General features: G+C 50.6%; 1 protein-coding gene, 1 long non-coding RNA gene and 2 other non-coding genes across 7 annotated transcripts; 3 read left to right on the top strand and 1 right to left on the bottom strand.

The window, feature by feature from the left end:
- Window positions 1–680: 680 nt before the first annotated feature.
- Window positions 681–9,954, bottom strand: LOC113908304 (polyunsaturated fatty acid lipoxygenase ALOX15). Of its 2 annotated transcripts, XM_027568584.2 has the most exons (15): window positions 9,308–9,954; window positions 8,802–8,960; window positions 7,344–7,548; window positions 6,981–7,062; window positions 6,751–6,873; window positions 6,489–6,592; window positions 6,151–6,311; window positions 5,768–5,911; window positions 4,558–4,767; window positions 3,151–3,237; window positions 2,879–3,048; window positions 2,635–2,756; window positions 1,939–2,039; window positions 1,649–1,816; window positions 681–1,565 (listed from the first exon to the last, which is right to left on the bottom strand). In XM_027568584.2, the coding sequence occupies exons 2-15, from the start codon at window positions 8,934–8,936 to the stop codon at window positions 1,386–1,388; spliced, it is 1,992 nt and encodes a 663-aa protein (XP_027424385.1). In that variant the 5' UTR covers window positions 8,937–8,960; window positions 9,308–9,954; the 3' UTR covers window positions 681–1,385. The 2 variants fall into 2 exon arrangements, with proteins under 2 accessions (XP_027424385.1, XP_027424384.1); XM_027568583.2 differs by lacking the exon at window positions 9,308–9,954 and having other exon boundaries at window positions 8,802–9,076.
- LOC118356366 lies at window positions 7,580–27,118 on the top strand. Of its 3 annotated transcripts, none has more exons than XR_004819687.1 (4): window positions 7,580–8,101; window positions 12,724–12,838; window positions 20,064–20,178; window positions 26,290–27,118. It is a non-coding gene; the product is annotated as an uncharacterized LOC118356366 (long non-coding RNA). The 3 variants fall into 3 exon arrangements; XR_004819689.1 differs by lacking the exon at window positions 7,580–8,101 and adding an exon at window positions 12,450–12,631; XR_004819688.1 differs by lacking the exons at window positions 20,064–20,178; window positions 26,290–27,118 and adding an exon at window positions 18,949–19,533.
- On the top strand, window positions 17,767–17,895 carry LOC118356410. Its single transcript, XR_004819719.1, has one exon. It is a non-coding gene; the product is annotated as a small nucleolar RNA SNORA65 (small nucleolar RNA).
- On the top strand, window positions 25,106–25,234 carry LOC113908366. The gene has a single exon (XR_003515442.2). It is a non-coding gene; the product is annotated as a small nucleolar RNA SNORA65 (small nucleolar RNA).

Raw genomic sequence — 27,118 nt, 5'->3', positions numbered from 1 at the left:
CAGGTGCCCGTAAGCTTTGCTTTTCGTTTGAAAATGGTTTGGAGGTTTTGCTAAGTGTCATACCAAAAAGTACCTGATGAGAGGGAATATTGGAAGATGACCATTTGAAGTTGAACTGATGAACAGGATGAAAAGAGAAGAGCTCTTTAAAAATTATTCTGGGGGGGGTAATTTTATAACTTAAAAAATTGCATGCAGTGATTGGTAAATTAACAGTATTTGGGTGACAACCCCCTACCTCTTGGCTTTAAATAGCTAGCAAATCTCTCAGAACACCGGTGCATTTGATAAAACAACTATGAATCTTGACCATTTGAACATGAGTTCTGTCAAGATCCTGTTTGGTCCCTGAATAGGCTTTTTTGGCCTAAGAAAGGGAAGTTTTTCAAGCTGCTTTGAAATAGGGCGAAAAAAGCACACGGGACACCTTGTGTTTTATAAGGCAAATGATGCTAAGTGAATGTATCCTATAACTTGGTGGCCATAGGCGAGAAATGACTGCAATTGAAAAATTTTTTTCATTTAGTTCTAAGCGAGGTAAAATGGTCTCTTCACAATACCATCAGGGGCACTGATGAGGCCTGTAAATTAGAAACTAATAAAAGATTTTGTCCTCAACTCAAAAATAAATAAATAAAAAGATTTTATGTATGCATTTATTTATTTGAGAGCAAGAGAGAACACAAGCAGGGGGAGTGGCAGAGGGAGAAGCAGGTTCCCCGCGGAGCAGGAGCCCCATGCGGGGTTCCATCCCAGGACCCCGAGATCATGACCTGAGCCGAAGGCAGACGCCAAGGCGCCCCTCTGGTTAATTATTTTCATTTGGAGCTTTCCAACTGGGGAACCGCAAACGGGTTATAGATACGGACCCCCGTTTTCTTCCATTTATCGCTAAGTCAGCCATGAGACAAAAGTCTTGAGCATTGCCATGTGGATGGTTTGCTCTGTGTTGGGTCCAGCCTCAGGACGTGTGACAAAGCCCATCCACTTAGGGAAGATGCGCTACGTTCTTTGGCCATTATTTGCTTTGGGATAGTTTGTTCTAACTTCTTTTCTTTCATTGTCTAACATACCTTTTTGTTGCCATTTAAACTCGATTTTGTTTCAAAATCATATCTGGCTCATAAAGGGTGTGGAGTAACATGTATGGACCCCCTATCCTATTCTTGAAACAGTTTATATAAACGTGGCTATTATCTGCCCCACCCCCAGGGAGACCTGAATGATGAGGGAGGCAGGGGGTAGAACATCTAGAATAAAATGTATCCACCGTGGGCACAGACCATGGAAAGGGGACTCTTGGGAGGGGGGGGACTGCGGGGCGGGGGGGGGGGCAGGACTGCAAGCACCGAGGGATGGCGCGTGGCTCGGGTGGGAGACGGCGCTCAGATGGCCACGCTGTTTTCCACCAGGCTGGGCAGCAGGTACTCATAGGGTATGTCCAGCTTTGCATTCCGGGTCTCGATTTCCTTCTCCAGGGCAGCCAGCTCCTTCCTGAACTCCTTCAGCACGGCCTTGGGTCCAGGGCCTGAAAAATACTCCTCCTGGTGTTGGCCCAGAGCCACCTGGGCGGAGAGAGAAAGGCAGCTGAGAGCCTGGGACCCTCAGCACGGGGTGCTGGGAGACCCCAGGGCGCCCCGACCCGCACCATCACGGGCTGGCGGCGGCCCAGCTGCCAGACGATGGACATCTGCAGGGAGGCCTGGTGGAAGTTGGGCAGTGTTGCCATCACTGTCTCCAGGGTGGCGTCCTTGGTGGTCGGCGGGGGCATCCGCATGGTGCAGGGCGCGTTAGGGACCCAAGAGTACCAGTCCAGCTAGGGAGGGGCAGATATGCAGGGTCAGTGCCCGCGAAGCATGGAAACCCCTCAGCCCACCTGCACCCAGCCCCAGCCGCCACTGCAGGTGCAAATTCCCAGCTGCCCCCTCTGGTGAGTACCTGGCCCAGGTGGGTGGAGGAGTGCTGGCCGGTGCAGGTGAAAATGCACATGGTAAGGAAGTGGCACAGCTGGTGCCGGGACTGCAAGGAGCTGGGGAAGCCTGCAAGGGGTTCCGGGGAGTTAGCCGCTGGGGGGCCAGGAGCAGACACAGGGCAGGGCCGGGAGATGACAGGGGTGGGGGGGGCACCGAGCACTGACCATCAGCGCTGAGCGCACACTGGGCCGTAATGGGGGTGGGGGGATCTGCTCGGGGGGTCCCACCCCGTGGGGCACTGGTGTGGCTCGTGCTGGCCCACAAGAGCCAATCAATTACGTTACGGGTCAGGTGTTTAGTGAGCTGGCTGACGTCACATTGGTAACCACAGTGGGAATATTTACACCGTGCAAGTGGGCAAATCCTACAATTCAGGGTTTGGCTGTATTTTGCTTTGTTTTGTTTGTTTTTCCAGGGAGCTGGTTGTTAAACATTTACAAGCAACCAGTGGTCCCACTGTGTCTGGGACCTCGAGGGGTTCTCAGGGCATAGGACGGGGCCCTGTCTCTAGCTGATAGGGAAGGAATCTGGGAAGTCCTCTGGGCATCTTCATAGGGTTGGAAATGCTTCTGGTAGATTGCACGGAAGTTAGAGAGGATTCTGGAGAGGTTCCCAGGGGAACTCTCTCATGTGGGAGGTCCCAGGCAGGGGCTGATCTAACCTTTGTCCTGGGCCCCGAGCAGCCCGACTTCAGTGATCTCTCTACACCAGGACTGCAGCTCCAAATCGTCTCTCACAGCCTCGTCCGTCTTGTAGTGGAGATGCACGATGCCCTGCACATAGCTGCCCTCCCCCCCAGGGTCTGAGAGCCGAAGCGCCAGGGGCCCCAGCCCCCCAGCCCCCCAGCCAAGACACAGGCCTCCCGTCCTAGCGTCCTCCCCCAGCCCTGCCGTCCCGCTCCTCACCGAGCGAGGATTTCCCACAGCCGCAGGGCATCTTGGGCATAGAAGGAAGACTTGACTCCCAGGAGCCCCCGGTCGGCCAGGTCATCAGGAGGACAGAAGGAGCGAAAGGTTAGAGAGGCTCCAGCTCGCTGGAGCAGCTCCACATGGCCTCCGCCGCCTGTGCTCACCACCTGAGGAGCAAGGACCAGGCAGGGTCAGGCACATCAGCCTGCCCCGAGGCCAGAGAGCCGGGGGGCAGGCTGGGCTCCGGGATGCCCCTGCTCTCCTCATACCTGGTCGAAAACTCCCATGTCAGAGATGAGCCCGGTCCTGGCCCGGGTGTTAATTTCCAAGGTGTAGCGCAGGTGGGGAATCATAAGCTGCAGAGACAAGAGCGGGGAAGGGCAGAGTCCTAAAAGAGCCTGGCTAGTCCAAGCTGGAAACAGGGCTGAAGAGCAGGAAGGCGCCGGCACTCTGGGAAAAGCACAGACGTGAAGCTCAGTGGCCCTTGGACGCTGCTGACTTATTGCTCTATGATAACTGAAAGAAATCACCCTCCTTTTCTGTTTGAATATGACTGTGCAAGGTCAAGCTCAATGTTTCTCATCCTTTTGTTTCATTATCACTCCTCTAAGTAGCCTTTTTAGATATCATATATACATAGTATTTATATATTTATACATGATATACATTTTTAGATAGAATTTCTCCCCAGGAAAATTTAATGTTACGGATATACTGTATCTGTTATGTAGTGTATGTTTATATGTGCTTTATACATAAAAATAGTACTTTCTTTTGCCTCCCCAGAAGCACTTTCATCCCCTTGGGGGGGGGGCGTAATGGCCCCCCCCCCACCAAGAATGCACGGTCTAACTTGTCTGCCTCTGGAACTTCATCTCCGACCCTCTCCCCTTTGTCCATTCCACTCACCTTCTTTCTGTCCTTCAAACAGGCCACGCTTGTCCCTGCCACGGGACCTTTGCACTAGCTCATCCCGGCCTTGACCATCTCACGGCTGGCACCTTGTAGTCTCATTCTCAAAGGAGCCTTTCCTGACCACCCGGTTTAACTCCCTCCCACATCACCCTGCCCTGATTCTCTGCATTGTACTTACCACAGTCGATAGGCTCCAAGAGAGTCTTTATTGCCTGTTAGCCCTTAATGGAAATGAAAATCCCCAAAGATCCGGACCTTGCCTGTCTTGCTTCCCACCGGCATCTAGAATGGCTCTTGCCCCATGGGAGGGCCCCAAGAAAACAAGCGAATGGGTGGATACCCCATTCTGCGATGAGCCAGGCTACCGTCATTGGCCTGAGTCCCCCGAACTGGTCTATGGGTTACTGGTTTAGGACTCTTCAAAACGGGCTGGAAAAAAATACTTGATGCTATTTGTATGGTCCTGCCTTGTTGGAATCCTCAGCCATTTGTGTATGCCGTCTATATAGTGTACGTACGTCTGCGCTTTAGAGTAAGACTTCTCACCCCTCACCCCGCCGATGACTCATTTGCACCTCCTTGGGAGGACACACGGCCCTGTTCTGAAGGCACAGCGGGCCAGCCTCCCACTCCCGGCTCGCTTGTCTTTCTGGGCTGGCTCTCCGGGCCCTGAGAGTCCCCCGAGAGGTTGCCTCCAGATGCGGGACCGCGCAGTGGGGCAGGGAGAGGGGCAGGCAGGAGTGGAGGGAGTAAGGGGCTACCTTGAAGACAGGGTGTATTGATGGAAGGCACCTCATGGTGGCCACAGTGATGACCTCCGCTATCAAGTGTCCCCGCAGAAGATGAGACTGCAGCTCATGCATCTGGAAGTCAGAGCTGCGGACCCAGCATTTGGCCAGGAGCCAGACCATCGGGGGATCCGTGGGCAGGAAAAGCGGCGGCGGGGAGGATCCCACTTGAGGCAGCTGGAGCTGAAGTGGGGACCAGAAAGCGGGACGAGTGCCAGGCGCCCACAGCTCCCCTCTCTTGCGTGCCTAACCCCTCGGGCTCCCTCCCAGTCGCTGAGCTTTGCCCACCTGGCTCTGCTAGTCCCCAGCAGCCTCTCCTACCCACTCGGCCCAGCAGCCCTCTGCAGAAATTGCTCCCCCGGCCTCCTCCGACCTCACTTCCCCTTCGGCCCCCGCAGCGTGGACAAGATTCAGACCCTCTGCTTCCTCCTTCGCACAGCCTTGCAACACCGCCTCCACACGGCTGGCTACGCCCAGGTCCTCAGCTATCACTAGGCACACGTTACGATCTCGATGTCCCCCCCGCTGCCCCGTTACCTCAAAGTTGGCCTCCTGATTTCCCTCCTTCTTTGTCCCATTTCTGCAGGAGCCTTCCCCGGCTCCTCCTTTGCCTCTCCCCCTGAACGCAGGCCAGTTTAATTTTCCTCGGCACCCCACAGCTGTTCCCCACGTCGGAGCCCATCACCTCTGCCTTGGACAGTCGCTGAACCCATCACCCTAATCCCGGGGTCGAGCATCCCCCTTGTCGCCCCGTCCTGAACGCAGGTGTCCATCACGGCAGCTTTCCCCAGCTTCCTGTGTTCCCGCTCCTTAGCTGGGCCGCCCCCCACAGCCTGCGCTGTGTGGCCCCCTCCCCCACACCACCCCCCAGCACCCCGGGCTCACACTGGCCAGACCTCAGCCTCCCCACGCAGCCCGTCCGCCCTCCTGCCTGGAGATCTAAGTCCCGAGCCTCTTCCAAGGCTCACGCCACCTCCAAAGGGCCCTCCCAGACTGCTCTGTCCTCAGGGGCTTCTCCCCTCCCGGAGTTTCTTCAGATTCACCCGGCCTGTCTCTCCAGCTGGACCCCAACTTTCCTCCTGGCGCCTTAGGCCTCTGCACTGAGTGGGGGACTCAGTGCACCAGGGTGAGGGGCTGAGTGGGAGCGCCACCCCTGGGGAGCAGAACTCCCGGGGCCTCTCACCTGGATGACCATGGGCAAGAGTTTCCCATCAGGCTGCAGCTTCAGCAGGACCAGAGGGGCGGCCAGGTGCTGCTGGCTGCACAGGATGACGTTGGCCTTGATCCCGTTCAGCAGCGAGAAGTCCGCCTCGAACAGTGTGTCTGTCTGCATGGGGGGCGGTGGGAGGCAGAGGGCAAGGGCTGCCATCATTTCGACTCTGCCTCTGTCAACACTCTTCCCCCCCAGGGTTCACTGCTCTCACTCGCAGAGGAAGGCATGGACTTGCATTTCTCAGGATCACCCTGATTTCTCCTGTCAAATCCTTTCTTGCCAGCCAGCTGGGCCCACAGTGGACCCCACCGCCATCTCACTGTGCGGTCTCTTTAGGGCTCCTGTGTCCATACCTGGAGCTCCTTCTCCAGCTGGACCTTCAGCTCCTCCATCCCCGGAGGGAACACCAGGCGAGCAGGAAGCTGCTTGGAGCGCCTCAGCAACATGGGGTTAGTGCCATTGAGAAACTGGTACCCAAATAAGGCATCCTCCTGCCAGGAGTCCCGCACCTTCTCTGGGGATGGCCGTTGTGGAGGACTCCATGAGATTGGAGCACCCCCACCAGACCATCCCTACTTGACCCCAGCCTACTCGAGGCACCCAGGCCTCTGGTCTCCCAGCCCTGGCGCCCTCGATTGGATGGGACCTGGAGGCAAGGGTTCTGGGAGAAGCACTGGGGTGGGGGACTGACCAGCCAGTTTGCTCTGGCCACACCAGAAAATCCGGTTGAAGTCATTCAGGCCCTTCCAGGAGGTCAGAACATTTAAAGAGTCTTTGATGGCTAGGTCTGCCAGCCTTCAGGGAAGTAGAAGCAAAGAGTGTGAGAATTATGCTCAGAATCCAGCGGATCACAGGCACCCACCTTAGGCTGGCCCAGTGCCATGCAGTCCTAAGCCCCTCGCCCTCCCCTGCACGAGAACACGTCCCTCGTGCCCAGCCCCCCTTGTTCTCACCCCTTGGCCAGCGAAGCCTCAAAATCAATTTTCTTGTCTTCCAGAAATCGCTCATCTACGGGGAGGTCACAGATGGTGGCCCCGGCCATATTCAGGATTAGCCCATCCTTCCAGTTACCCCAGCTGTGGCAGAGAAGTGAAAGCAGATGTTGGTACTAGGGAAGGGTCAGCAGCGCCTGGCAGGGTCGGGTGGGGTCGGGAGGAGTCCGGGGCACGGGAGGAGGGCTGACCGGTAAAGCCTCCTCCTATCTTTCAGCTCCTGCTCCCTGTGTTGCTTGAACAGACCTTGAGGGTCGTCTCCCAGGGTCCGGCCTAGATGTGGGGAGCAAGGCGTGGGCAATGAGGCCTCTCCTGAGAGCCTCTCCCGGGTCCCCCCAAGGGCGCCTCCTCAGCCGGCCCTTCCCGCTGGCCCTTGACCCTTCAGCATCACGCCTTCCTCCAGCCTCCAGGCCCCTCAGCTCGGGGTGCAGCGCCAGCAACCTGCCTCTTCCACATCCTCCCAAACCCCGCCCCTCCGCCCCCCAGGTTCCAGCCCTGCCTCCTGGCTCCGCTACCCCCACCAGACCTCCTCACATCCCCAGCGGCGCGCTCACCGGTGCCCTCGGGGAGGCTCAGGATGTCACTGCCCTCCACCCAGCGGTAGCATGGGAACCTGAACTCGTCCCCACTGGGTCCGGGGCCCTGCACCCAGATCCAGTTGCAGAACCAGGCGTCGTCCTGAAAGAAGTGCCGTTTATGCAGTTTCACGAACAGCAGCGGCCCCAGGTACTCCTGCACGTCCGCCTTGAATTCCGTCTCCTGCAGGCAACAGAAGGGGCTCAGCATCCGCGGGGCGCGCCGGACCGGGTCCTTGGGCTGAGCCCTGCTCCCGCTGGACGCCCTTCCGCGAGCTTCTGGGAAAAGCGCGCGGAAGGAGCCAGAAGGAGGGGGCGCGCACCGCGCAGGTGCGTCGGGGTGAGGCGGCAGAGGGAACATGGGGAGGTGCCCTCCTTCCTTGACTTTTTCCTTGGTGTAGACCCTGCCTGTGCCAAGCCCCGCGCGGGGAGGGAGCGCACCGGTGAGCGGGGAGACCCGGGGCTGAGCAGGCAGCTCCGGCTGCGGCCGCGGCGCCCTCAGCCGCGCCCCCCAGGCTGCGCGCGGACGGCCCACGGCCCGGGCAAGCCTCCCGCAGGACTGGCCTTCTGGCGACCCCTTCAGGAGGCAGCGCTCGGCAGGAGAGGGAAAGGCGGGGAGGCGTGCGGGGCAGGGGCAGGGGAAGACGGGGCCAAGGGAGGCTGAGCTGCGTCGGGGAGCTGGGGCGCCGGGGAGAGCTATGCGGACAGGCGCGCAACCACATCGTGAAGTCTCGAAGGTAAGCCAGGGGCTTGGGATTAGTCCTGAGAACACGCGGGGCACGTTTGAAGGTGGGGATGTTTGGGAGAAATCGCTCCGGCCCCAGAAGGGCTGGGAAGGGCCGCGCGGCAGCCGCGAGACGGTGGAGAGGGTGGAGGTGACCAGGTTCAAGGGGGCCCTGGTGGGCGGTGGGAGGACGGAGCTCGGGGCGCGGAGCCCGAGGGGTCCGGGAGACGGAATGGAACGCGGCGGTTCCCGGCTAGAGGCGGAGAGAGGGGGAGGCGCGGACAGACAGCCGCATCTGGGGGGCTTGGAGAGAGCCGGACAGGCGGTGAGAACTGGGGGGTCGGAGCCGGGGCGAGAGCCAGGTGGATGCTATGGGAGCGGGGAAGTGGGCCGGAACTTCGGTGTTCTCATCTCTGGCTTCTTTCCGCGGGCGCCCCCATCCCCACCTGGTGCGGGCGAGAAAGCCTACGGGTCGGACACCTCGCAACGGTGGAGAAGGCTTGAAACGGCAGCTTTTGAGAATAGAGAGCACAGGAGCACGGAAATAGGGCACGGGAGGACCGACTGCCCGTTCGAGGAAAGGCGGAGCTCCGCGCGACGCCGGGCCCGCGAGCAGCGGGTCAGTTCCAAGGGGGCCGGGCGCGCGAGCACGTCCTGGGCGCGCACTGTGCGCCGCGTCCCGGCCGGAGGCTCCCCCGGACCCCGCGGCTCACCTGGCCTCGCGCCGGCCTCAGGCGCTTCTCGATGGTCGCCTCCCCGTGCTCGCCCACCAGCTGCAGCTGCACCTGGTTGTTGGAGCCCGCGCACAGGGAGGAGCCGGTGGACACGCGGATGCGGTAGACACCCATCCTGCCCGAAGACGAACGCGCCGTCTGAGGAGGAAGAAGAGGGGGCGCGCTAAATAACAGCCCGGGACGCCGCTCCTGGGAGGCCCAGCGGATCCGAGGGTGTGGTGGCTCCCGGATCTCTAACGGACCCCACGCGCAGCTGAGAGCTCAGACCAAGAAGGCGGGCCTGGCGCGGGCCGGGGGGGGGGGGGGGCGGGGGGGGAGAGGGGGCGGTGCACACCACTGGCCGGGTGGGAGGAGAAGGAGGGAAGGGGGAAGCAGACGAGGCTTGAGGCAGAAAACCTGCAGGAAGAAGGAATGGACGGCCGGCCCAGCAGACACATGGAGCGCGTGGCTGGGCGCGCACACAGTGACCTCACGAGGTGGCTCACCTCTGTGAGGGTCTTGCTTAACGTTGCAAGGGAGGATGAAGAGGGCAAGGAGAGTCGCTCTGCAGGAGTTTGTGAATAAAGTACATCATGGCCACTGAATTAACTCGATCAACTTGGAACACTTGCAAGCCCTCCGTGTGCCAAACTCTGGGCCCCTTCCTTTCTAGCTTAAAAGCCTCTACCTCTCTGTTGCCTACAGGAAAAAAAACCCAAGCTTCTTGGCATTCAAAGCTCTTGCTCACGCGGCCTGCCCTCCTCCCACCTCATCCCACGGTTCGCCATCCTCAACCCCCCCCCCCTCCACTGGGGGTGGAGCCCTGTGTTTCCGAGAACCAACTATGTTGTTTGCTTGGCAGTCCCTGTTCTGAAAAACTCTGTTCAGCCTTCTAATCCCTGGTTCGACCTCAGTTTTTCAGAGAAGTCCTCCCTGGTGATTTCACCCCTCCCCGCCTTCCCTCCAGAGCGCACCAGCTTTCCTCTCTATTTGCTTTTGTCCTGTGCATGCTTGTTACCGCTCACTTACTACGCCCCGTAATCTGTGTGTATGTCCTCGTTCCCACCCTGCTGAGCTCCCCCTAGGCAGGGACCACGCTCCCGGCAGGACTGACTCATTTTTATTTCCCTGGATTGAGCACAGTATCAGGCTTGTGGGTGTCAAGAAGTGTTTGCTAAGGGGCGCCTGGGTGGCTCAGTCGTTAAGCGTCTGCCTTCGGCTCAGGTCATGATCCCAGGGTCCTGGGATCGAGCCCCACATCGGGCTCCCCGCTCTGCGGGAAGCCTGCTTCTCCCTCTCCCACTCCCCCTGCTTGTGTTCCCTCTCTCGCTGTGTCTCTCTGTGTCAAATAAATAAATAAAATCTTAAAAAAAAATCAAGTCAAGAGAAATAGGTCTGTAATGCATATTTTCTTGTTTGTTTGCTTGTCTAGTGGGAAGTGCATTTACATGATGCAAAGTTCAAAAGGTAGAAAGAGGTAACCCCCCATGCCCCCTACCCCCCATGCCCCTACCCCCCATGCCCCTACCCCCCATGGCCTTACCCCCCATGGCCCTACCCCCCATGGCCCTACCCCCCATGCCCCCTACCCCCCATGGCCCTAACCCCCATGGCCCTACCCCCCATGCCCCTACCCCCCATGCCCCCTACCCCCCATGCCCCCTACCCCCCATGGCCCTACGCCCCATGGCCCTACCCCCCATGCCCCCTACCCCCCATGCCCCCTACCCCCCATGCCCCTACCCCCCATGCCCCTACCCCCCATGCCCCCTACCCCCCATGCGCCTACCCCCCATGCCCCTACCCCCCATGGCCCTACCCCCCATGGCCCCTACCCCCCATGGCCCTACCCCCCCATGGCCCCTACCCCCCATGCCCCTACCCCCCATGGCCCTACCCCCCATGCCCCCTACCGCCCATGGCCCTACCCCTCATGCCCCCTTCTCCCTCTTGACCCCATTCTCACCTCCCTCAGTCACTCCTACATCTTTCCGAGGCACATTCACAAGCAAATACATGCCTGTCATTTTTGTCCTTTCCGCGCACCTGGTTGCATACACTATACGCTGTTCTGTGGCTTGAATTTTCCACACCGCAGCATAAATCAGGAGATCATTCCGAATCAGGACTTGAAGAGCTTCCTTGTTCTTAAAGGTGCTCCTATTTTGATGCAGAAAAAAGTCTGCCCGGTTTTGTAAAAGTTGGACATCTAGGTTGCTTGCAATCTTGTGTAAGTATTAAAAAAAAGTGTTTTTGCGAGGTGCCTGGGTGGCTCAGTTGGTTGGGCATCTGCCTCTGGCTCAGGTCATGATCCGGGGGTCCTGGGTTCGAGTCCCACATCCAGCTCCCTGCTCAGCGGGGAGTCTGCCTCTCCCTCTCTTCCTCCTCCCACTCATGTGCTCTCTCTCTCTCTCTCTCTCTCAAATAAATAAATAAAAATCTTTTTAAAAAAGTGTTTGCTAAAAGAGATTACCGGGCATATACATCATTTCTCAAATGTAGGTATATATGTAGTACAAAATCCTAGAAATGGAATGTCTGGGTCAAAAGCCTGTGTACATTTGGCATATGTAAAATTGCCTCCCCACATAGAAGTTGTACCAATTTATACTTGCATCAGCGAGTCCACTAATGTGTGAGAATGCTCACTTTCCCTCCCTCTCGCCAACAGTGTGTTGATGAACACTTTTACCCTAGCCAATCTGACAGGTGAGAAATGGTATACTCGTGTAACTTTAATTTCTGTTTCTCTCGCTCTCAGTAAGGCTGAGCATCTTTTCATATTGTAGAAGCCAATTATATGTCCTTTTCTGTGAACTAGCTGCTCCATTTTTCTATTGGAATTTGGTCTTTTTCTTATTGATTTGTAGGAACTATTTACATGTTAAGGAAATTAGCCCTTTTCCAGCTCTGTCATGACTAAAAGGGTCCCAATAGCAACAATGGTTTTTTTCTACCTACACCAACTCCTTGGAGCCCAGATTGTGGTCCACAATATTATTCTCCACTAAAACCTAGCCTCCTTAGGGGGTACTTGGAGCAGGTAAAATTCAGGATACGCCTGGAACAGGCTATTGTTGCTAAAAATAAAAAAGTAAGGGCACTCTCAAGAAAGTCACAGGCTATACTGACAGGGCACAATGTCCAATTAGAAGGGCTCCCACTGGCTATGTTGAGACATTTTGGGGCACAAAAACCTAAATAAATGGGGCTAATGAAATAAGAAGTGTATCAGAATGCTTTCTGTTGCAAGTAACCAAAAAAAAACCTATTCAAAATGACCCAGACAGTACGGAAAAATCATTATCTCAGAAAATAACAAGTCCATAAGTTAGGTTGGCTCTAGGATTGTTTAGTTCAGTTGCCCTACAGCATCACCAAGGAGCCAGGGTACTGTTTTTTCCATCCTTCATGACTTAGCTCCTTGATGGCAAAATGGTGCTGCTTCTACAACAATGCCATACAGACACAACACCACGCAGTGGGAAAAGAAGGACCATTGTAGGAAACAGAACGCCACAACAACCACTGGTGCAAGCTCGCTCAGACTCCGAGATCTCTGGGAAAACTCGAGATTGCAGGATTAAAAATAAGCAGGAAGGATCACAGTGAAATTCCCTTGGAATGTGTGTGGTCAGTTCCAAAGAACACAGCAGAAGATGTTTAGTAGGTAGGAAGCCAGCTGTAAATAGCACACTGGGCACTCCCCTATTTGTTCCTTTATTCTGTTTTAAAGATTCTTACATGCTTGACTGATCCTGGGTACGTGGAGGAATGTGCCCTACTGCGCCCCTGCTGTAAATCATTATAGGTCTATATCGCCGTAGAAGGTATAGAAGAGGATGGAAAATAAACCTTGGCACCTTGGGCTGTTAGCTCGGGGTCCCCTGTGCCTCACTCTACTGTCGTCTCTTTTTCTCAGTTCCTTCACCGCCCCAGGTCCCCGACTCTCAGAGGTCGACAAGTGGCGCCCGAACAGGGACCCGAAGCCCCCGTCGAGGAGTGATCAGCCAGCAATAGGAACCCTACGGAAGGTGGTAAGTAGGAAAGTTTATTACAGGGTTATGGGGCAATCAAATTCGAAAGCATCAGGTTTTGCTGCGTTGATACATCATTTTCTTAAAGAATATGGAGCTACAGTTACTAAGCAGCGCATAGAAAAATGTTCGGAAACAGTAGTTGAATATAATCCTTGCTTTCCGGACGAAGGCTCCTTAGATGAGGAGACTTGGATCCGAGTGAAAAATAATGTCTCGAAGGCTACGAGACAGGGTGAAATGATTCCCCTTGATTTCTGGCCCATTTGGGCTTTAGTACGAGCGGTGATCAATACTATGGAAACTGCGGATAAGTTATCCCCGGCTGAGGTTGCTAAAGAAACTCCTAACTCTTTACATACATATGAGTTAGACGATGAGACTTTAGAAAAGGCTAAGACTGAAAGTAAAAAAATTTTCGCGGCTTCACAGTCGTGGCCGTTACCCACGGCCCCTCCGCTTTTAACGGAGGACCCCGCCGAAGATGAGATCAACCTCCCTCCACAGTAGATTTATTCCCTCTCAAACGATCCTCCCTAGTTCTCTCACCTCTCGAAAAGGAACTCGGATGGCAAGGGGCTAATGATCGATTTATGGCTTTCCCCGTAGACCGAACACAAGCTACTGGTCCCGTCTATGAGGGATTAGATTTAAATGCTTTAAGGGAACTAAAGAAGGCTCGCCGCTTGTATGGACCCACAGCCCCTTATACTATAGAGATTTTGAAAACTTGGGCAAATTCTGGGGAGTGGATCCCTCGTGATTGGCATATGGTTGCACGGGCTTGCCTTAAGCCACAGGATTTATTGCAATGGAAAATGTGGCTATCAGATGGTGCTTATATGAAACCCCGGGCGAATCGGGCTAACCCAGCCATGCATCATATTTCTTTTGAAATGCTCACTGGCTCTGGCCCCTTTTCAGATGTTCGAGAGCAGTTGGTCAACACTCCACCTGCAGCCACAGCGCAGGTCTCTGAAATCGCCCTCGCAGCTTGGGGAAAGCTAACCCCTTCAGGAGAAGTGGGGCAAAGTTATATAAAAATTGTGCAAGGCCATACAGAAGCATATACTGATTTTATTTCTCAGCTTGAAATGGCTATTGACCGCCAAGTCAATAATAAACCTGCTAAAGAGCACTTGCTAAGACAGCTTGCTCTTGAAAATGCTAATGAGGACTGCCAAGCAGCCATCCGGCCCCATAGACAAACAGGAGGTATTCTCGATTATCTTCGTCTATGTAGAAATACTGGCATTCTTACACATCAAGCTCGGAGAGCCTCCCTTCAGCTCATGGCCCTACAAAAACAACAGGATATAAAATGTTATAATTGTGGGAAAGTAGGACATGACAAGAGGGAATGCCGTAAAGGCCCCCAACCTAGAGCCAATTCCCTTTCTAATACCGCGCCTAGCCCCTGCCCTCACTGTGGCAAAGGCAAACATTGGGCCAAGGGATGCAGATCCAAATTTGACAGGCAAGGTAGCCCACTCCCATTAAGGTCGGGGAAACGGGATGCGGGGCCACCCCCGGGTCCTGAACAACAACGGGGTATTCAATATGTCGCCTCTCCAGCAGCAACTTCCTGCTGTGCACATAAACCCTCCCTGTTATCATTCAGTCCCGCCACCCAGGGAAGTGCGGCAGTAGATTTAACCACTCCTTTTACAGTAAGTCTTCACCCTGGTCTCAGGCCTCAAAAAATACCCACGGGTTATTATGGACCTTTACCAAGAGGAACCGTGGGTCTTGTGCTAGGAAGATCTAGCCTAAATCTTTTTTTTTTAAATTTTTTATTGTTATGTTAATCACCATATATTACATCATTAGTTCTTGATGTAGTGTTCCATGATTCATTGTTTGTGCATAACACCCAGTGCTCCATGCAGAATGTGCCCTCTTTAATACCCATCACCAGGCTAACCCATCCCCCTACGCTCCTCCCCTCTAGAACCCTCAGTTTGTTTTTCAGAGTCCATCATCTCTCATGGTTCGTCTCCCCCTCTGACTTACTCCCCTTCATTCTTCCCCTCCTGCTATCTTCTTCTTTTTCTTTTTTCTTAAAATATGTTGCGTTATTTGTTTCAGAAGTACAGATCTGTGGTTCAACAGTCTTGCACAATTCACAGCGCTCACCACAGCACATACCCTCCCCAATGTCTATCACCCAGCCACCCCATCCCTCCCACCCCCAACCACTCCAGCAACCCTCAGTTTGTTCCTGAGATTAAGAATTCCTCATATCAGTGAGGTCCTATGATACATGTCTTTCTCTGATTGACTTATTTCACTCAGCATAACACCTTCCAGTTCCACCCACGTCGTTGCAAATGGCAAGATCTCATTCCTTTTGATGGCTGCATAATATTCCATTGTGTATATATACCACCTCTTCTTTATCCATTCATCTGTCGACGGACATCTTGGCTCTTTCCACAGTTTGGCTATTGTGGACATTGCTGCTATAAACATTGGGGTGCACGTACCCCTTCGGGTCCCTACATTTGTATCTTTGGGGTAAATACCCAGTAGTGCAATTGCTGGATCGAATGGTAGCTCTAATTTCAACTGTTTGAGGAACCTCCATACTGTTTTCCAGAGTGGTTGCACCAGCTTGCATTCCCACCAACAGTGTAGGAGGGTTCCCCTTTCTCCACATCCCCGCCAACATCTGTCGTTCCCTGACTTGTTAATTTTAGCCATTCTGACGGGTGTGAGGTGGTATCTCATGGAGGTTTTGATTTGGATTTCCCTGAGGCCGAGCGATGTGGAGCACGTTGTCATGTGCCTGTTGGCCATTTGGATGTCTTCTTTGGAAAAATGTCTGTTCATGTCTTCTGCCCATTTCTTGATTGGATTATTTGTTCTTTGGGTGTTGAGTTTGATAAGTTCTTTATAGATTTTGGATACTAGCCCTTTATCTGATATGTCATTTGCAAATATTTTCTCCCATTCTGTCGGTTGTCTTTTGGTTTTGTGGACTGTTTCTTTTGCTGTGCAGAAGCTTTTTATCTTGATGAAATCCCAATAGTTCATTTTTGCCCTGGCTTCCCGTGCCTTTGGCGATGTTTCTAGGAAGAAGTTGCTGCGGCTGAGGTCGAAGAGGTTGCTACCTGTGTTCTCCTTTAGGATTTTGATGGACTCCTGTCTCACGTTTAGGTCTTTCAACCATTTGGAGTCTATTTTTGTGTGTGGTGTAAGGAAATGGTCCAGTTTCATTCTTCTGCATGTGGCTGTCCAATTTTCCCAACACCATTTGTTGAAGAGACTGTCTCTTTTCCATTGGACATTCTTTCCTGCTTTGTCAAAGATAAGTTGACCATAGAGTTGAGGGTCCATTTCTGGGCTCTCGATTCTGTTCCATTGATCTATGTGTCTGTTTTTGTGCCAGTACCATACTGTCTCGATGATGACAGCTTTGTAATAGAGCTGGAAGTCCGGAATTGTGATGCTGCCAGCTTCGCTTTTCTTTTTCAAGATTCCTCTGGCTATTCGGGGTCTCTTCTGGTTCCATACAAATTTTAGGATTATTTGTTCCATTTCTTTGAAAAAAGTGGGTGGTATTTTGATGGGGATTGCATTGAATGTGTAGATTGCTCTAGGTAGCATTGACATCTTCACAATGTTGGTTCTCCCAATCCATGAGCATGGAACGTTTTTCCATTTCTTTGTGTCTTCTTCAATTTCTTTCCTGAGTATTTTATAGTTTTCTGAGTACAGATCCTTTGCCTCTTTGGTTAAATTTATTCCTAGGTATCTTATGGTTTTGGGTGCAATTGTGAATGGGATCGACTCCTTGATTTGTCTCTCTTCTGTCTTGTTGTTGGTGTATAGGAATGCCACTGATTTCTGTGCATTGATTTTATAGCCTGCTACTTGACTGAATTCCTGCATGAGTTCTAGCAGTTTTGGGGTGGAGTCTTTTGGGTTTTCCACATACAGTATCATATCATCTGCAAAGAGTGAGAGTTTGACTTCCTCTTTGCCGATTTGGATGCCTTTGATTTCTTTTTGTTGTCTGATTGCTGTGATCTAGCCTAAATCTTAAAGGAATCCAGGTGATGACTGGAATAATAGATTCTGACTATGAGGGAGAAATAATGGTGGTCGCACAGACTCGGGTTCCTTGGACCTTTAAGGGAGGAGATAGAATTCAGTTATTATTATTACCCTATGTACAAATTGGTCAGTCCCAACAGATCAGACGGGGAGGATTCGGTAGTACTGATCCTCTCATGGTTAAATGGGCTTCATTACTGACTCAGACTGATCATCCTTCTACGACTCTTAAAATTAAAGGAAGGACTAGAGGAAGGTCTAGTAGACTCTGGAGCCAACATTTCAGTAATAGCCTCCCAGCATTGGCCTAATACCCGGTCCACGCAAGCAACTTCTAGTTCGGTAGAAGGAATAGGTTTTGTGACGGCAGAAGAAATTCGACAAAGTAGTGTGCCACTTAAATGTGAGGGACCAGACGGATTAGAAGGAGTTATCCAGCCTTTCATCTTAAATACCCCCATTAATCTTTGGGGAAGAGACCTCTTGCAACAGTGGGAAGCCGAGCTAGTCATCCCCCCTAAATCGACCAATTAATCAAATCAGGACAAAGATGGGCTATAAACCAGGACAGGGCTTAGGCAGACAACGTGAAGGAATAAAGGAGCCTATCATTGCCCAAGGACAAACTCATAGGGCTGGACTGGGTTACCCTTTTTCCTAGGGGCCATTGAGGAGAAGAGCCCTGTCCCCATTAAAATAACATGGAAAACTTCTTCCCCGGTTTGGACTCCTCAATGGCCCCTTCCGATAGAAAAATTGCAGGCCTTAGAACAAATTATTCAAGAACAATTGCAGGCAGGACATATAGAGCCTTCGCAATCTCCTTGGAACGCTCCTGTTTTTGTTATCAGAAAGAAATCAGCCAGTCACCCGCCACTGCACCCGATCAGTTTCTGTTGGCTGGTGCAATCCAGTGGTGAGCTGATAGTAAACCCCAGTTTAGGAAACAGCATTGTTCTTCATGTGGATGACTCTGTGCCGAAAGCATGGGAACAGCCCGGAAGCACCAGCCCCACAAAGTGACACAGTACAAGAAGGGCAAAGATTCTCTTTATGCCCAGGGAAAGCGGCGTTACGACAGGAAGCACAGTGGCTCTGGTCGGCAGACTAAGCCGATTTTCCGGAAAAAGGCTAAAACTACCAAGAAGATTGGGCTGAGGCTTGAATGTGTTGAGCCCAATTGCAGATCTAAGAGAATGCTGGCTATTAAGAGATGCAAGCATTTTGAAGTGGGAGGAGATAAGGAGAAAGGGCCAAGTGATCCAGTTCTAAGCTTCATATTTTGTTAATGTTATGAAGACAATAAAATCTTGAGGTTATGTTCACTTCAAAAAAAGAAAGAAAGAAAGAAAGAAATCAGGTAAGTGGAGGCTCTTAATAGACCTCCAGATTGTTAATCCACCATCATGGAGCCTCTGAGCGCCTTGCAGCCTGGGTTACCTACTCCTACAGCCATTCCCAAACAATGGCCATTGATAATAATAGATCTAAGGAGAAATTTGCCTTTTCTCTTCCCAGCACTAACAATAAGGAACCAATGAGACGATACCAATGGACAGTTTTGCCACAAGGCATGACTAATTCTCCTACCATGTGTCAGTATTATGTTGGCCAGGTCCTCAGACCTGTAAGAGATCATTATCCTCGATCCTATATCATTCATTATATGAATGATATTTTGCTGGTGTCACAAACTGAAACCGAATTACAAGATGTGTATCAGGCCGCTTCCCAACATTTGACTTCTGCTGGTCTCATAATAGCCCCGGAGAAAATCCAAACAACTACTCCGGCTTCTTATAAAAACAACTCCGTAAAACTATTTCAAAAAAGAAAGGGGGAATCCACCCAAGACATCATGGCACAAACCTTATTTATTTTAAATTTTCTAAATTTACCCCAAGGAGAACCATATACCAGAGCTGACAAACATTTCTCGCCAGCCTCAGTCTCAACTCAGGATGCACCGTGTGGTTAAAAACTGAGGAAAATAATTGGTTGCCCGGGAAACTAATTACCCAAGGCCCCAGTTAATGCTTGTGTCATTCCAGATCGAGCAATTTGGGTACCTCTTCGGAAAGTCCGGCCCAGGACTGGCGATGAAGACAACATAAGAGGTCTCTCAGCCGCTGCAGGGATTGACTACCCAGCCCCCTGTCCGACAGATGGCAACACTTTCCTTGAAGAGACCTCGAAAACGAAAATTGCCTCCGACAACACCTCCAACCTGGGGGCAACTGAAGACCCTCACTCAGAGGGCGGAGCGAGTCCTGGAGACGACCAGATCTACCAAAAGCCCTGAACATTTGTTCCTGGCTATGTTAGCGGTGGGGACATGCGCCTCAGCGCAGTATGGATTCCATCCTTCTCCAGGCCCGTATGGGGGTCTGGATCCTGGATACTGTATCCTCAAAAAACAAATGAGTGCCCCAAATCTCCATCACAGAGTGCTTACGACAGCGGCTAATTTGAAAAAAGAAAGGGGGAGCTGTGGGAAACAGAACGCCACAACAACCACTGGTGCAAGCTCGCTCAGACTCCGAGATCTCTGGGAAAACTCGAGATTGCAGGATTAAAAATAACCAGGAAGGGGCGCCTGGGTGGCTCAGATGGTTAAGCGTCTGCCTTCGGCTCAGGTCATGATCCCAGGGTCCTGGTATCGAGTCCCGCATCGGGCTCCCTGCTCCTTGGGAGCCTGCTTCTCCCTCTGCTTCTCTCTCTCTCTCTCTCTCTCTCTCTCTCCCCACCTCTGTCGCTCATGAATAAATAAATAAAATCATTAAAAAAAAAGACTGCAACATCCTTTAAAAAATAAAAATAAAAAAAAATAAAAATAACCAGGAAGGATCACAGTGAAATTCCCTTGGAATGTGTGTGGTCAGTTCCAAAGAACACAGCAGAAGATGTTTAGTAGGTAGGAAGCCAGCTGTAAATAGCACACTGGGCACTCCCCTATTTGTTCCTTTATTCTGTTTTAAAGATTCTTACATGCTTGACTGATCCTGGGTACGTGGAGGAATGTGCCCTACTGCGCCCCTGCTGTAAATCATTATAGGTCTATATCGCCGTAGAAGGTATAGAAGAGGATGGAAAATAAACCTTGGCACCTTGGGCTGTTAGCTCGGGGTCCCCTGTGCCTCACTCTACTGTCGTCTCTTTTTCTCAGTTCCTTCACCGCCCCAGGTCCCCGACTCTCAGAGGTCGACAAGTGGCGCCCGAACAGGGACCCGAAGCCCCCGTCGAGGAGTGATCAGCCAGCAATAGGAACCCTACGGAAGGTGGTAAGTAGGAAAGTTTATTACAGGGTTATGGGGCAATCAAATTCGAAAGCATCAGGTTTTGCTGCGTTGATACATCATTTTCTTAAAGAATATGGAGCTACAGTTACTAAGCAGCGCATAGAAAAATGTTCGGAAACAGTAGTTGAATATAATCCTTGCTTTCCGGACGAAGGCTCCTTAGATGAGGAGACTTGGATCCGAGTGAAAAATAATGTCTCGAAGGCTACGAGACAGGGTGAAATGATTCCCCTTGATTTCTGGCCCATTTGGGCTTTAGTACGAGCGGTGATCAATACTATGGAAACTGCGGATAAGTTATCCCCGGCTGAGGTTGCTAAAGAAACTCCTAACTCTTTACATACATATGAGTTAGACGATGAGACTTTAGAAAAGGCTAAGACTGAAAGTAAAAAAATTTTCGCGGCTTCACAGTCGTGGCCGTTACCCACGGCCCCTCCGCTTTTAACGGAGGACCCCGCCGAAGATGAGATCAACCTCCCTCCACAGTAGATTTATTCCCTCTCAAACGATCCTCCCTAGTTCTCTCACCTCTCGAAAAGGAACTCGGATGGCAAGGGGCTAATGATCGATTTATGGCTTTCCCCGTAGACCGAACACAAGCTACTGGTCCCGTCTATGAGGGATTAGATTTAAATGCTTTAAGGGAACTAAAGAAGGCTCGCCGCTTGTATGGACCCACAGCCCCTTATACTATAGAGATTTTGAAAACTTGGGCAAATTCTGGGGAGTGGATCCCTCGTGATTGGCATATGGTTGCACGGGCTTGCCTTAAGCCACAGGATTTATTGCAATGGAAAATGTGGCTATCAGATGGTGCTTATATGAAACCCCGGGCGAATCGGGCTAACCCAGCCATGCATCATATTTCTTTTGAAATGCTCACTGGCTCTGGCCCCTTTTCAGATGTTCGAGAGCAGTTGGTCAACACTCCACCTGCAGCCACAGCACAGGTCTCTGAAATTGCCCTCGCAGCTTGGGGAAAGCTAACCCCTTCAGGGGAAGTGGGGCAAAGTTATATAAAAATTGTGCAAGGCCCTACAGAAGCATATACTGATTTTATTTCTCAGCTTGAAATGGCTATTGACCGCCAAGTCAATAATAAACCTGCTAAAGAGCACTTGCTAAGACAGCTTGCTTTTGAAAATGCTAATGAGGACTGCCAAGCAGCCATCCGGCCCCATAGAGAAACAGGAGGTATTCTCGATTATCTTCGTCTATGTAGAATTACTGGCATTCTTACACATCAAGCTCAGATAGCCTCCCTTCAGCTCATGGCCCTACAAAAACAACAGGATATAAAATGTTATAATTGTGGGAAAGTAGGACATGACAAGAGGGAATGCCGTAAAGGCCCCCAACCTAGAGCCAATTCCCTTTCTAATACCGCGCCTAGCCCCTGCCCTCACTGTGGCAAAGGCAAACATTGGGCCAAGGGATGCAGATCCAAATTTGACAGGCAAGGTAGCCCACTCCCATTAAGGTCGGGGAAACGGGATGCGGGGCCACCCCCGGGTCCTGAACAACAACGGGGTATTCAATATGTCGCCTCTCCAGCAGCAACTTCCTGCTGTGCACATAAACCCTCCCTGTTATCATTCAGTCCCGCCACCCAGGGAAGTGCGGCAGTAGATTTAACCACTCCTTTTACAGTAAGTCTTCACCCTGGTCTCAGGCCTCAAAAAATACCCACGGGTTATTATGGACCTTTACCAAGAGGAACCGTGGGTCTTGTGCTAGGAAGATCTAGCCTAAATCTTTTTTTTTTAATTTTTTATTGTTATGTTAATCACCATATATTACATCATTAGTTCTTGATGTAGTGTTCCATGATTCATTGTTTGTGCATAACACCCAGTGCTCCATGCAGAATGTGCCCTCTTTAATACCCATCACCAGGCTAACCCATCCCCCTACGCTCCTCCCCTCTAGAACCCTCAGTTTGTTTTTCAGAGTCCATCATCTCTCATGGTTCGTCTCCCCCTCTGACTTACTCCCCTTCATTCTTCCCCTCCTGCTATCTTCTTCTTTTTCTTTTTTCTTAAAATATGTTGCGTTATTTGTTTCAGAAGTACAGATCTGTGGTTCAACAGTCTTGCACAATTCACAGCGCTCACCATAGCACATACCCTCCCCAATGTCTATCACCCAACCACCCCATCCCTCCCACCCCCCACCACTCCAGCAACCCTCAGTTTGTTCCTGAGATTAAGAATTCCTCATATCAGTGAGGTCCTATGATACATGTCTTTCTCTGATTGACTTATTTCACTCAGCATAACACCCTCCAGTTCCATCCACGTCGTTGCAAATGGCAAGATCTCATTCCTTTTGATGGCTGCATAATATTCCATTGTGTATATATACCACCTCTTCTTTATCCATTCATCTGTCGACGGACATCTTGGCTCTTTCCACAGTTTGGCTATTGTGGACATTGCTGCTATAAACATTGGGGTGCACGTACCCCTTCGGGTCCCTACATTTGTATCTTTGGGGTAAATACCCAGTAGTGCAATTGCTGGATCGAATGGTAGCTCTAATTTCAACTGTTTGAGGAACCTCCATACTGTTTTCCAGAGCGGCTGCACCAGCTTGCATTCCCACCAACAGTGTAGGAGGGTTCCCCTTTCTCCACATCCCCGCCAACATCTGTCGTTCCCTGACTTGTTAATTTTAGCCATTCTGACGGGTGTGAGGTGGTATCTCATGGAGGTTTTGATTTGGATTTCCCTGAGGCCGAGCGATGTGGAGCACGTTGTCATGTGCCTGTTGGCCATTTGGATGTCTTCTTTGGAAAAATGTCTGTTCATGTCTTCTGCCCATTTCTTGATTGGATTATTTGTTCTTTGGGTGTTGAGTTTGATAAGTTCTTTATAGATTTTGGATACTAGCCCTTTATCTGATATGTCATTTGCAAATATTTTCTCCCATTCTGTCGGTTGTCTTTTGGTTTTGTGGACTGTTTCTTTTGCTGTGCAAAAGCTTTTTATCTTGATGCAATCCCAATAGTTCATTTTTGCCCTGGCTTCCCGTGCCTTTGGCGATGTTTCTAGGAAGAAGTTGCTGCGGCTGAGGTCGAAGAGGTTGCTACCTGTGTTCTCCTTTAGGATTTTGATGGACTCCTGTCTCACGTTTAGGTCTTTCAACCATTTGGAGTCTATTTTTGTGTGTGGTGTAAGGAAATGGTCCAGTTTCATTCTTCTGCATGTGGCTGTCCAATTTTCCCAACACCATTTGTTGAAGAGACTGTCTTTTTGCCATTGGACATTCTTTCCTGCTTTGTCAAAGATGAGTTGACCATAGAGTTGAGGGTCCATTTCTGGGCTCTCGATTCTGTTCCATTGATCTATGTGTCTGTTTTTGTGCCAGTACCATACTGTCTCGATGATGACAGCTTTGTAATAGAGCTGGAAGTCCGGAATTGTGATGCCGCCAGCTTCGCTTTTCTTTTTCAAGATTCCTCTGGCTATTCGGGGTCTCTTCTGGTTCCATACAAATTTTAGGATTATTTGTTCCATTTCTTTGAAAAAAGTGGGTGGTATTTTGATGGGGATTGCACTGAATGTGTAGATTGCTCTAGGTAGCATTGACATCTTCACAATGTTGGTTCTCCCAATCCATGAGCATGGAACGTTTTTCCATTTCTTTGTGTCTTCTTCAATTTCTTTCCTGAGTATTTTATAGTTTTCTGAGTACAGATCCTTTGCCTCTTTGGTTAAATTTATTCCTAGGTATCTTATGGTTTTGGGTGCAATTGTGAATGGGATCGACTCCTTGATTTGTCTCTCTTCTGTCTTGTTGTTGGTGTATAGGAATGCCACTGATTTCTGTGCATTGATTTTATAGCCTGCTACTTGACTGAATTCCTGCATGAGTTCTAGCAGTTTTGGGGTGGAGTCTTTTGGGTTTTCCACATACAGTATCATATCATCTGCAAAGAGTGAGAGTTTGACTTCCTCTTTGCCGATATGGATGCCTTTGATTTCTTTTTGTTGTCTGATTGCTGTGATCTAGCCTAAATCTTAAAGGAATCCAGGTGATGACTGGAGTAATAGATTCTGACTATGAGGGAGAAATAATGGTGGTCGCACAGACTCGGGTTCCTTGGACCTTTAAGGGAGGAGATAGAATTCAGTTATTATTATTACCCTATGTACAAATTGGTCAGTCCCAACAGATCAGACGGGGAGGATTCGGTAGTACTGATCCTCTCATGGTTAAATGGGCTTCATTACTGACTCAGACTGATCATCCTTCTACGACTCTTAAAATTAAAGGAAGGACTAGAGGAAGGTCTAGTAGACTCTGGAGCCAACATTTCAGTAATAGCCTCCCAGCATTGGCCTAATACCCGGTCCACGCAAGCAACTTCTAGTTCGGTAGAAGGAATAGGTTTTGTGACGGCAGAAGAAATTCGACAAAGTAGTGTGCCACTTAAATGTGAGGGACCAGACGGATTAGAAGGAGTTATCCAGCCTTTCATCTTAAATACCCCCATTAATCTTTGGGGAAGAGACCTCTTGCAACAGTGGGAAGCCGAGCTAGTCATCCCCCCTAAATCGACCAATTAATCAAATCAGGACAAAGATGGGCTATAAACCAGGACAGGGCTTAGGCAGACAACGTGAAGGAATAAAGGAGCCTATCATTGCCCAAGGACAAACTCATAGGGCTGGACTGGGTTACCCTTTTTCCTAGGGGCCATTGAGGAGAAGAGCCCTGTCCCCATTAAAATAACATGGAAAACTTCTTCCCCGGTTTGGACTCCTCAATGGCCCCTTCCGATAGAAAAATTGCAGGCCTTAGAACAAATTATTCAAGAACAATTGCAGGCAGGACATATAGAGCCTTCGCAATCTCCTTGGAACGCTCCTGTTTTTGTTATCAGAAAGAAATCAGCCAGTCACCCGCCACTGCACCCGATCAGTTTCTGTTGGCTGGTGCAATCCAGTGGTGAGCTGATAGTAAACCCCAGTTTAGGAAACAGCATTGTTCTTCATGTGGATGACTCTGTGCCGAAAGCATGGGAACAGCCCGGAAGCACTAGCCCCACAAAGTGACACAGTACAAGAAGGGCAAAGATTCTCTTTATGCCCAGGGAAAGCGGCGTTACGACAGGAAGCACAGTGGCTCTGGTCGGCAGACTAAGCCGATTTTCCGGAAAAAGGCTAAAACTACCAAGAAGATTGGGCTGAGGCTTGAATGTGTTGAGCCCAATTGCAGATCTAAGAGAATGCTGGCTATTAAGAGATGCAAGCATTTTGAAGTGGGAGGAGATAAGGAGAAAGGGCCAAGTGATCCAGTTCTAAGCTTCATATTTTGTTAATGTTATGAAGACAATAAAATCTTGAGGTTATGTTCACTTCAAAAAAAGAAAGAAAGAAAGAAAGAAATCAGGTAAGTGGAGGCTCTTAATAGACCTTCAGATTGTTAATCCACCATCATGGAGCCTCTGAGCGCCTTGCAGCCTGGGTTACCTACTCCTACAGCCATTCCCAAACAATGGCCATTGATAATAATAGATCTAAGGAGAAATTTGCCTTTTCTCTTCCCAGCACTAACAATAAGGAACCAATGAGACGATACCAATGGACAGTTTTGCCACAAGGCATGACTAATTCTCCTACCATGTGTCAGTATTATGTTGGCCAGGTCCTCAGACCTGTAAGAGATCTTTATCCTCGATCCTATATCATTCATTATATGAATGATATTTTGCTGGTGTCACAAACTGAAACCGAATTACAAGATGTGTATCAGGCCGCTTCCCAACATTTGACTTCTGCTGGTCTCATAATAGCCCTGGAGAAAATCCAAACAACTACTCCGGCTTCTTATAAAAACAACTCCGTAAAACTATTTCAAAAAAGAAAGGGGGAATCCTCCCCCAAGACATCATGGCACAAACCTTATTTATTTTAAATTTTCTAAATTTACCCCAAGGAGAACCATATACCAGAGCTGACAAACATTTCTCGCCAGCCTCAGTCTCAACTCAGGATGCACCGTGTGGTTAAAAACTGAGGAAAATAATTGGTTGCCCGGGAAACTAATTACCCAAGGCCCCAGTTAATGCTTGTGTCATTCCAGATCGAGCAATTTGGGTACCTCTTCGGAAAGTCCGGCCCAGGACTGGCGATGAAGACAACATAAGAGGTCTCTCAGCCGCTGCAGGGATTGACTACCCAGCCCCCTGTCCGACAGATGGCAACACTTTCCTTGAAGAGACCTCGAAAACGAAAATTGCCTCCGACAACACCTCCAACCTGGGGGCAACTGAAGACCCTCACTCAGAGGGCGGAGCGAGTCCTGGAGACGACCAGATCTACCAAAAGCCCTGAACATTTGTTCCTGGCTATGTTAGCGGTGGGGACATGCGCCTCAGCGCAGTATGGATTCCATCCTTCTCCAGGCCCGTATGGGGGTCTGGATCCTGGATACTGTATCCTCAAAAAACAAATGAGTGCCCCAAATCTCCATCACAGAGTGCTTACGACAGCGGCTAATTTGAAAAAAGAAAGGGGGAGCTGTGGGAAACAGAACGCCACAACAACCACTGGTGCAAGCTCGCTCAGACTCCGAGATCTCTGGGAAAACTCGAGATTGCAGGATTAAAAATAACCAGGAAGGATCACAGTGAAATTCCCTTGGAATGTGTGTGATCAGTTCCAAAGAACACAGCAGAAGATGTTTAGTAGGTAGGAAGCCAGCTGTAAATAGCACACTGGGCACTCCCCTATTTGTTCCTTTATTCTGTTTTAAAGATTCTTACATGCTTGACTGATCCTGGGTACGTGGAGGAATGTGCCCTACTGCGCCCCTGCTGTAAATCATTATAGGTCTATATCGCCGTAGAAGGTATAGAAGAGGATGGAAAATAAACCTTGGCACCTTGGGCTGTTAGCTCGGGGTCCCCTGT

The sequence above is a fragment of the Zalophus californianus genome, chromosome 16 (assembly GCF_009762305.2).
Source record: "Zalophus californianus isolate mZalCal1 chromosome 16, mZalCal1.pri.v2, whole genome shotgun sequence".
NCBI lineage: Eukaryota > Metazoa > Chordata > Mammalia > Carnivora > Otariidae > Zalophus > Zalophus californianus.
This window is presented reverse-complemented; position numbering and strand designations above follow the sequence as displayed.